General features: G+C 35.1%; 2 protein-coding genes and 1 long non-coding RNA gene across 4 annotated transcripts; 2 read left to right on the top strand and 1 right to left on the bottom strand.

Moving 5' to 3' along the window:
* Positions 1–249: 249 nt before the first annotated feature.
* On the bottom strand, positions 250–3,429 carry LOC110686364. 2 transcript variants are annotated; one of them, XM_021862966.1, is made up of 3 exons: positions 2,588–3,429; positions 2,229–2,318; positions 250–1,457 (listed from the first exon to the last, which is right to left on the bottom strand). In XM_021862966.1, exons 1-3 carry the CDS (start codon positions 2,637–2,639, stop codon positions 1,012–1,014), a joined length of 588 nt encoding a protein of 195 aa, XP_021718658.1. In that variant the 5' UTR covers positions 2,640–3,429; the 3' UTR covers positions 250–1,011. The 2 variants fall into 2 exon arrangements, with proteins under 2 accessions (XP_021718658.1, XP_021718663.1); XM_021862971.1 differs by lacking the exon at positions 2,229–2,318 and having other exon boundaries at positions 2,588–3,420.
* A 1,104-nt stretch (positions 3,430–4,533) lies between these two features.
* Positions 4,534–6,458, top strand: LOC110686359. Its single transcript, XR_002504171.1, has 3 exons — positions 4,534–4,715; positions 5,090–5,263; positions 6,389–6,458. It is a non-coding gene; the product is annotated as an uncharacterized LOC110686359 (long non-coding RNA).
* An 8-nt stretch (positions 6,459–6,466) lies between these two features.
* LOC110686353 lies at positions 6,467–9,822 on the top strand. Its single transcript, XM_021862949.1, has 8 exons — positions 6,467–6,934; positions 7,047–7,175; positions 7,271–7,399; positions 7,482–7,610; positions 7,696–7,824; positions 7,917–8,105; positions 9,086–9,249; positions 9,348–9,822. Exons 1-8 carry the CDS (start codon positions 6,568–6,570, stop codon positions 9,627–9,629), a joined length of 1,518 nt encoding a protein of 505 aa, XP_021718641.1. The 5' UTR covers positions 6,467–6,567; the 3' UTR covers positions 9,630–9,822.
* The last annotated feature ends 1,192 nt before the right edge of the window (positions 9,823–11,014 follow it).

Genomic DNA, 11,014 nt, shown 5'->3' with positions numbered 1-11,014 from the left:
CCTGCCCACAAGTCTTCGATAGGTTTCAGGATCAGAAAGTACTTCATCACTAGCTAAGCCAAGCTTGTGGTTTTGTTCAATTAGGAAGCCAACAGGTTTAGAACCCAACAAACCAACTTCAGAGATGATATCAAGAGTATACTTCCTTTGGTTAAGGAACAAACCTGAAGAACTATGAGCAACTTCAATGCCCAAAAAATATTTTAAGCGGCCAAGATCTTTCATATGAAAACAATCACTGAGATAAGCTTTGAAAACCCTTAAAGTAGTGGAATCATTCCCATAAATAATGAGATTATCAACATACAAAAGAATATTTGTTTGAATTTTGCCACTAGTGTATGTAAATAACGAGTAATCTGAATAAGATTGCAATAAACCATATGCTTTCAAAGCCGATACAAGTTTAGAAAACTAACATCGTGGTGCTTGTTTGAGGCCATATAGAGATTTGCGAAGATGGCATACCTTATTAGGATGGGAAGACTCAAAACCAAGAAGGAGTTTCATGTACACCTCCTCATCAAGATCTCCATGGAAAAAAGCATTATGAACATCCATATGATGTAACTCCCAATTTTTAGAAGCTACAATTGCAAGAAAAGCCCAACCAGTAACCATTTTAGCCACGGGTGCAAGTGTTTCAGTGTAGTCAATGTCTTCTTTTTGATGATTGCTAAAGATTACTAATCTGGATTTCAGACGTTCAATACTCCCATCAGAGTTGTATTTGATCCGATACACCCATTGACTACCAAGAGCTCGTTTTCTAGGAGGAAGATTTTCCATTGTCCACGTACCATTATCTTCCAATATTTGAATTTCCCTTTTCATGGATTCTCGCCAACCAGCATCTTTCATGGCCTCCTTAAAAGATCGGGGTTCGATAATGCAAAGAAAAATTGTGACAACTTATATAATGTGCTATAGGATAAGGAGTACCTGAGGGATGCTTTGGAGACGATGTGTTAGGACATGATGAAGATGGACTATTTGTGAGAATTGTGTGAATTACATAATCTCGAAGCTTGACTGGCTCGTATTTTTCTCGCATGCCACGACCCATTTATGTGCCTTGAGACTCATCAGAATGTTGATTAGAAGCTGCTTGAAGTTCGGCATTTGCTGCGGGATCTGCTGTATTGCTTGCAGATGTAGCCTGTGGCTGGGTAGTGAGCTCCACACCCCCCTGTGGCCACCAGGCATTTGTCGCGGGGTACCTGACTGTTGTTGCCCAGCAGGCTCTTCGGTGTGAGATGCACCAACATCTTGCAGTTGGGCAATGAGGTCGATTCCAGCGCCCATGCCCAACTCTTCCTTCTCAAGTACATCATTGAAACTCTCAACTTCCTCACCAACATGTTGAGGATCATCATTTTCCACAAGATATTCCGCGAAGTGATAATATACATCAATATTCATGGGAGCAATATTTTGCGGGATAATATTCGAAGAATCTGGATCAAGAAACGAAAACACATCTTCAAAAAACTTAACATCACGGGAGACAAAAAATTCTTTTGAATCAAGACCAAATAGATTCCACCCATTCTTTCCAAATGGATATCCGACAAAAACACATTTTCTTCTACTTGCACACTTGTCCCCATTTGTCTTTTGATTATGAGCAAAGCAAAAACAACCAAACATGCGAAGGGTGTTGTAACTAGGGGTGCACCAAATAAAATTTCATATGGCGTTTTATTTTGCAGCAAGGGAGAAGGGGTACGATTAATTAAATGAACAGTTACTATAACACTCTCCCCCCAAAATAAATCGGCAAATTAGCCTGAAATCTTAATGCTCTCACTACATTTAAAATATGTTTATGTTTTCTCTCAACTTTCCCATTTTGTTGTGGAGTCTCTACACATGAGGTTTGAAAAACAATGTACCCGTAGCAGAAAAAAAAAAACATGTAAATAATTAAATTCAGTCCCATTATCACTAGTAGAAAAATACAATTCAAAAGCGGTTCAAAACCCCTAATGGGAAGCAAATTTGAACCGCTTGGGCTTGGGGGGCATCCCATTACCCCTTTAAATGGAAAGCGGTTCAAACCGCTCCCCATTATGCCTTTAAAAAATAAAATAAAAAAAAAAGAAGAAATTTTGCTTTCTTCATAGAAATTGAAACAAAAAACAAAAAACATATGTATAAAAATTTATATTTCCATTAATAAGTTGTTGTAATATAACAATTTAATTCAATAAAAAAAAAATTTATACTACTAAAGCCACTAGCCCACCACCACGCATCTGCTATTTTTCCACCACCGGAATTGATGCTACCACCGAATCTAACGCCACCACCGCAATCTGAAGCCAACACCGCATTTGAAACATAAAAAAAAAATTAAAAAAAAAGCTCTAAAAATTTACTCATTATGCAAATAAATTGAAGCAGAATTGAAACAAATTCCTTAACCCATCAATAAATTTACGAACCCTAACCAAATTTTAACTCAGAAACTGCAAATAAACCATTAATGTAATCGATTCAAAGCAATCAAACATAAGCTAACCGTTCAGAAATGCATATAGAAGATGAAATTTGAAAAAAAAAAAAACTAGATCTAAATTCTTACCTAAATTATTATTAGATCTGAAAACGGTGGTGGTGCTCGGTGGGTGTCGCATCGTTGGTGTTGTTGTTGGTGATTGTTGCTCGGTGGGTGTCGCATCGTTGGTATTGTTTCTCGGTGGTGCTCGGTCACGATGTTGATGGAGGTATTGGTCGGTGATAAGAGGAGAGAGAAAGAAAGGGAGGCTTTGAGAGGAGAGAAGAAAGCAAATGGGAGGAGAGAGCAGAGAGGGAAGGAGATGGAGAGAGGACGTGAGAATGGAGAGAGAAGAGAGAAGGAGATGGAGAGAGGAGAGCGTGAGAATGAAAGCGTGAGAAATGAGGGGAAAGAGGAGAGAGAAGAAGGAGGGGGGAGAGAAGAAGAAGGAGGTGTGAGAAATGAGGGAAGAGGCGTGAGAAATGAATTAGTTGTTAGGGTTTTTAGCAAATGGGGAGCGGTTCAATGTTCAAACCACTTCCAGTTGCAATATATGGGAGCAGTTCACCCATAATTGCTCCCTATTTGTATGCTTCATGTTTTTTTTTTTTTTTTTTTTGGGTGGGTTTTTGTAGGTTTTTGGAAGCGGAATTCAATAACCGCTTTTCATTTGGGGCAGTCCAATTGTTTTTTTCTACTAGTGTATCACTTTGAACCACTTTAATTGTTTGACTAGTGTATCACTTTGAACCACTTTAATAGTTTGAAAAAACTGTCGATCAACCATTGCAACAAAAGACATAAACATACTAAACACCTCGGTTTTATCAATGAGCAAGTAGACCCAAAGGGCTCGGGAAAAATAATCTACAATAGTAAAAAAATATTGAGCCCCACAAGAAGAAGGATGTCTATAAGATCCCCACAAATCACAGTGTATTTTCTCAAATATCTGAGATGCATTATTCTCACTTAAAGTGAATTTATCTGTAGGGTGTTTAGCACAAAAACAAACCTCACATACTTTAATTAAATTACCCGTACAATTATCAACGAGAGGGAGAAGTTTTACCACTTTTCCCGACGGGTGACCCATTCTTTTGTGCCACAACTCTAAAGTAGAAGAAGAACCCTGTGCCGAAACATGTTGTACTGAAGCAAAGCCGTCAAAGTAGTATAGTCCAACATGCCTAACACTCGTTCCAATTAGCTCCCTCAACTGGTTCTGTATAACACACATAGAAGAATTAAATTGGACAGTACATTGCATTTCATCAATCAATCGATTGACCCTTTGTTTATACTTCCTCATCAAGTGACCGAAAATTAGGAATCAACCCCTTAACTATCTTCTTGTTCCACCAAGGCACCAAGTTTCAAGTTTTATTACTAGACTAGACTAGAATTGTAATTAAAGCTTTACATTAATAAGTGCAAGATTATAAGTTCAAATATTAATACTAGCATTCGTACTTGAGAGAAGGGCTTCGTAATTGTACTATTATTTTATCTTATAAAAATAATTATCAAATCATTTATGATATTAAACTAATGATCAAACTCAAAAGAACAAAGAAATAGCCCAAATAAGACATGATGTGCTCAATATACTACTCAAGGTAGGAGTAGGACATATTTTATGTCAAAGTGATAAGTGTCCATATAACAAACACATTTTTTTTAATGTATCTAATACGTATTTAGGTGTTTCTATTACAAACACTGTTCAATACATATATAGAAGTTGAATGTCGTGTCCGTGCTTTATAATTGTAAACAATAAGTTGACGGAAAAGTAATAAAAAATTAAGTGAGTAAAAAAATTTATCAATGGACATATAATCTGTATTTATAGTGGACTAGAAGTCTAGAACTAGAAGTCATGGAGAGGTCTAAGACCCAACCGGTCACATCATTTCATGCAAAATAAATAGAAAAATGTACAGTACAAGAGTTATTACTTGTACAATATTACATATTGCAGTCACATTTTTGATGAGATTACTCAAATTTTATTAATAAAAGTACACTGCATTAAGAAGAGGATCCTATTGGTTACCTCGGTAAGGAACTCTCACCTCTCTCATAAACTGACACCTCTGTACACTTCTCATTTATTCATGGTAGCATTTGGTAATTGCCAAATTGCTCATTCTCCCAAAAATTCATACATTTTCCTCAATTTCACTCTCATTTTTCTTCACCTTTTTTTTAAGTGGGTATTCTCTTCCTTGCATTTGGGTTAATTTATCTGTTTTATCTTAATTAATTTGTTAATCTCTTCTCTGAATTATGTTAGGGACTTGCAGCAGATTCTTTGTACTACAAAAGTTTTGATCTTCGGAAAAAAATGAACATTTTCTAAATTCTTGTTTGAATTATGAATAGGACTTGAAGCAGATTTTTTTGTACGTACAAAAAAGTTTTAATCTTTGGGGGAAAAATGGTGGAAATTTTATCATTTTTTTTTTATCTTTTGTTTGATTGATGTTTGGGAATTGTAGCAGATTATCTGTTCTTCAGAAAGTTTTGATCTTTGAGGTTACAATGGTGGAGAATTTTCTAATTTCTTGTTTAATTTGTGTTTAGGAGTTGAATTGAAGAAGATTTTCTGCACTACTAAAGTTTTGATCTTTGGGAAGGAAAATGGTGGAACATTTAGAGTGTAAACATTGCAAGACATGGGAAGAAGAAATGTACTGGAAACATTTCAACTCCATGCATTTCTTCCAGACCTTAACCCCAAACTTCCATGATCATCTTGTAAGTTTTCTTAATTTTTTCTTACTTTTAGAAAAATTTAACCAAGTGGGTTTAGGTTTATGTAATTGTTTATGTTAGTACTCAGTACAAATTAATAGTCCGTTGATAGTGTTATTTTTCTCCGCTATACTCTGAACAGTGGAAATGCACCAACTCCGTCAAAATTAGTAGTCACGTTGATAGCGTAATTTGATATTTTGATCTAGTGGTACCAGGACGGAGATATTTTTTTTTTTTTTCTTGTTTCTAGAACCTGAAATAATGTTTGTTATGGCGACTTTAATACAAGTGTGGTGAATTATCCCACTTTCTTGAGGTTAAAGAATTGTTAAATGTAGGATAATGCAATTTTAATCATCTTTAATGAATTTTTTTATATTTTTTTTTTTCTTTTTTCCTCTTACAAGATCTCTTAAAAAAAAAATTGATCTGTTTTTCTGGCATAAACAAGTTTTTTTTTTTTGTTGTTGTGTTTGGTAATAGTAGCTTTTTTTACTTCTGATTTTATGAATTAAGGCACATTATTTTAGGAGTTAGTTTGTAATGTGTTGGAACTGCTTATAACTAATCATACTACTGTAAAGAATTGCCAGTTAGAGTAATAGAGATAAACATAGATGTGGGTAGAATTAATGGGTTATTTCAAATGTAAAGATGGCCATGTATGACATTGCTTGATGCAGCTTACTCTCATGAGAAAGTTTTGAGATTTGATGATCAGATCAATTCTCGTGGTTGTGAATTACTCGGATAGAGATTATTAATGAGATAGGTATGATGGTTGTGCTATGTTACCTTGAGGAATATATGTACTTAATATTAGTTACCTAGTTGAAAAATATGTAGTTTGTAATACTCTTAGCCTATTTATGATTGTTAGATTTATTACTGTGATGTGGGTATGATGGTTGTGCCCTGTGCTATGTTTTTTGGGGTTTATATGTGCTTAACTGAAAAACATATGTATAGTACTTTGTAATGCCTTTTAGCCTAGTTTCATTGTTATTGTATGATGTGTGTGTGGTACATTTACTCGTTTACCTTTGAAAAATCTTGAAGTCTTGAGCCTCTTTAAGTGTTTTCTTTTTATTACATATCAATCTTAATTTGAGCACGAACAATCAGGTACTGCCTGAGAAATTCACTGCACACATGAGATCTCAGTTGCCAGATAAAGTATTTCTTAAAAGCCCGAGTGGGGTGTGTGGGACATAGAGCTGCTTAAATCCGATGATCTTCTGTTTGTTGGAAATGGATGGAAAGACTTTGTGAAAGTCAATGAATTGAATGTAAACTGTGTCTTGATGTTCAAATTTAAGAGAAACTCGAGTTTTGAGGTGTTAATCTTTGATCAAGGGAGTTCTTGTGAGAAGGAGTCAACCTACTTTGTTAAGAAATGTAAGCATACTAAGTCTGAGCATGAAGATAAAAAAAAGAGGACTGCAAGAGAGGCATCCAACACTGAAATTATTGAGGATGGTGGTGAAGAAGATTCTGCTTTTTTTGTATCAAAGAAGTCCAAGAAAGATGATGAAGCATTGATTTCCTCCGGAGGAAAGGTGAACACTCAAGCTTCAAGAAAAGGTGCGCTGAATGCAGCCGCAAAAGCTAGAGGAGGAACAAGAAGGATACTGCCATGCCGATTGCCAATCAAACGAAAAGTTCAATCTGGTAAGCATCCTAAATTTCTAAAAACTTTTTCTTAATACTTTGTAATCTTGAAATGAAAACATTCTGTAAATGCGGGAGCTTGTTCATTTACTTCTTTTATATGATTTCGTAGAAAAAAAGTCTTTCAGAAATGAAACAGACAAGGAACTGAGTGAAATATCGCAGAGAGATGTGATCACAGCTGAAAATAGAGAAAGTTCCCCTGAGAAAGTTGATTCTGACAAGCTAGAGTCCCATTCTAGTAAGCATTGTTATTTATAGTGTTTTTGTGATTTGAGAAGTTGAATTTTTAAAAAATTGCATACATATGTTGATACTGTGTACTTAATTTGGCAGAAAAGAGCTTGAACAAAAATGATGCTGCTAAGGAACAAAGTCAGATTTCAAGGAGGGAATTGATCAGCCCGGAAAATGGTGAAAATTCTCCAACTGCAGAACGTTCTGAGAAATTGAAGGGCCAACCTGGTACCTTACTTTTGAACTGGCAAAAGTGCTTTGTGTGAATTCTGGAATTTGTAAGAATTTCTGACAGTTATGCATACTGTAGCAGAAGAGCAGCCAAGTGCAAATCATGTTGAAAATGAACCGATGCTGAATTCTGAGATGGACATAACCACTGAAAATGAAGAAAGGGAGTTGGTTGTGGACCGTGCTCCTAAACCGAAGCCCCAATCTGGTCAGTTTAGTTATGCAGATTGTCTTTTAGGAGCTGATTATGAATATATGATAAAGGTGATGTCTTTGTCTACATAATTTGGCAGAAAAGAGGCCTAGTAGTAATGGAACTCCTAAGGAACCAACTCAGATACTAGTGAAGGATCTGATCACCCCGGAAAATGGCAAAAATTTCCCAGTTAAAGGTTCTTCTAACGGATACAACGGTGAAGCAGGTATGCTAATTTCTTCTTGAAACACCAAGATGTTTTATGCAAGTATTCTGAAATTTATTAGCTTACTATTGGTTGTATGTATGATCTGGCAGAAAAGGAATCAAGTAGAAGAAGAGAAATTGTTAAGGAACGGAGTCCGATTTCTGGGCGGGAGGTGATTAGACCTAATTACAAAGAAACTTCCTCAGAGGAGAATCGTTCTCGTAAATCTTGTGGAAAAAGGCACAGACTGAAAAAGCAAGAGCCTCCTAGTTCATCTAAAAAGCTGGTATTCAAAAGTGGTAATCCTCTATTCTTGTAGTTTGGTTGCCTAGTTGATGGGGTTGCTCTAGGAATTATTTTTGTCTTTTCATTTATTACATTAGGGGTGAAAGTACTGTGTCTTCTTACTGATGCAAAGTCGATCTTGATATATGATACTGGTGAAGTGGTGATCATAATATATTTTGTGAACAAAATGATATTAAATGGGTTCATTTGATTGTTAAGTGTGGAAAGAATTTATGGGTTTCCAAATTTTATTTTATTTTAAAACTAATGTGTAAGTAAAACCTGGGACTTCTCTGCTCTCACCCCTCCTCAAATCATCCAACTTTTCTCATCTTCACCGATGCTTCTTTTTCCATCTTTACCCTCTTTCAACATCTCCAATGGATCAGAGTCCTGGTCATAAGGCTAAGCCACCTCGTTTCCGTAGTCTGGGTGAGCTTATAGCCATTCTCATCCCAATGACGGGCAGGACTTCGCATTCTTATCAGATTCTATGGCTACTGTCCTAGGAGTAACAAGGAACTTAAAAATTGCTGATCAATAGTTCAACGTGTATATTCTTTTCAGGCCAGGGCACAAGAGGCTAGGATTGGAAGCACTCAACAGTGTGTCAGCCATCCCATGGTGGATGCAGCGGATCATCTAGCTAAGCTAGCTAGAAAGGAACTTCCAATTTCTTATGTTGCTTTCTCCTTAGGGACTAACCCATTTATCAATAATGTTGTAATAAATCTAGTCTCCTAATCCTAGCTGCTATTTCAAACAAGTTTGTGTTGACTGTAATAACTCTAATATTCTATCCTAATGACTGTATCTTTTGATACTCCAAGTGCGCCTTTAGCACATGCTTAATATAATTTTCTCCTTTAACCAAAATGAAAAGGGCGGATCCGTTACAGGATTTATTTAATATTCTGGAACTGGGTTTTGATTTCAGTAAATATCAGTAATTTCAGGATTATACTTATTTTTTAATTTTTGCTCAAAATAGTTTCGGAAGAAAGAAAGTCTGTGGTGAAGGAGTACATGTCAAACAGAAGGCCAGTGACTGAAGTGGAGAAAGAGGATGCTTTGCTAAGGGCTAATCCGAAACAAAGTGAAGATAGCTTCATTGCAGTAATGCAGCCTACTAGTGTTTACAAAAGATTTTTCTTGGTAATTATATTCGGAAACACTTCTTTTCTTGTTTCGGTGTTTCTACTTTCCAGTATATTTCGGAAATGAGTTTTGAACTTTTGACTGTTCTTTTGAAGGACATTCCTGCAAAGTGGATGCAACAGCATCTCCCCTGCCGAAACCAAGAAGTTATTCTTCGTGTGGGCAAGAAAATATGGCATACTTCTCTAATTACTCACGGCAAGAAAGATGCAAGTATCTCTACTGGATGGAAGAAATTTGCCCTTGACAATTCCTTGGAAGAGTCCGATGTGTTAGTCTTTAATTTGGTTAGTCAGAAAGACAAGGCCAGTGCTGTGATGGATGTTGACATATTCAGAGTCGTCGAGAAAATCACTCCTCTTTCTGTAGTGTCTTAGACTATTAGAAGGCTTTTAGTGGTCTGGCTAAGAAAGTAGACTGTGATTTGCCTAATCTTTGGCTGTGTTTTGATATACTAACCGTCATCGACTTATTGTAAATGTAACTGACAGACTTAACCTATAAAAGTACTTGGTGTATGTATGATATGGTATTAAGAATGCATCAGCTTCCTTAGATGTGGCAATTTCTTCTGAAGTATTTGTTAGACTTCTGTTTTAAACTTTGTTTACTTGATATGTTTCTGAAACAATATTACTGATTGTTGAAACGTTGCTAGTGATCTGCAATAGTCATCTCGCGTTAGCAGCTAAGCTAATGCTTATGTTCTTGTTTTAGGTTGGGAGTTTTATGTTTGTAAAATGCTACACTATGCAGGACAACGGAAACTTATTGTTAACTCTTCTTGTTTATTGGTGTTACATGAAAGCATATACTGTTAATCAGACTTTCCTTTTGATTTAATACAGACTTTGAAATTTAATGGCTCCTTCTATGTGGCACGTACAGACGTAACCATGAGCTTTTCATTTTGATTTTGGCACAAGTTTTAAAAATGTACTAGCTAAAATCCCGTGCCATGTATGGTTATCTTAAATTTTATATTGAATTATTATTTTTTATATAATGTATTAACAAAAAAAATTATTTTTTAGCAATGCAAATAACTTAAATTAAATCTATATCCAATACCATAGACATCAAAGTTATTACCCTTCGTGTTTTTTTTATACATACTTCATATATGTTATCAAAATAATTTTTTTAATGAAATGAATTCTATAGCCAAAAAATAAAGTTTGAGAAAAAAGAATGATAATATAACTTAGGTAAATTCTAATTATAAAATAGTATACATAAAAATTTACCTAGTATATTATTGAAGATATGTACAAAAATTCTAGTTAACTATACAGATTGAATATGATTACCAAAATGAGAAGAAAATAATATAGATTATAAATTGAGATTTTTAATTTAATATACACTTTTGTAGATCTTATTATTATTTTTATTTTGTTTTTGGTGTTCCACCCGATTCACCCTTTGGGCTAATCCGGATTCAGGGATCAGTTCAGGGTGGTTAGGTTCCAGTTCCTTCCCGATTGTTGTTGCGGGGATCGAACACAGGTCCTCCCTACCAAATACAGTCTCAATCACCACTGCACCAATAACCAATTGCTAAGTCTTATTATTGTAATATACATTATTTGTATAAGTGAATCAATTGTAATTATTTAAAATTATTTTGTTTAATAGATTTTCCTTAATAACATATTGCGTTTATTTTTTTTTAGAAAATACAGTATCCGATGACCTAATTATATAGTATGTACTCGTATAATGTTAGTCTATGGTTTTCTGATTTGGTAAATATATATAT

Source organism: Chenopodium quinoa, unplaced genomic scaffold (assembly GCF_001683475.1).
Source record: "Chenopodium quinoa cultivar QQ74 unplaced genomic scaffold, ASM168347v1, whole genome shotgun sequence".
Lineage (NCBI taxonomy): Eukaryota > Viridiplantae > Streptophyta > Magnoliopsida > Caryophyllales > Amaranthaceae > Chenopodium > Chenopodium quinoa.
This window is presented reverse-complemented; position numbering and strand designations above follow the sequence as displayed.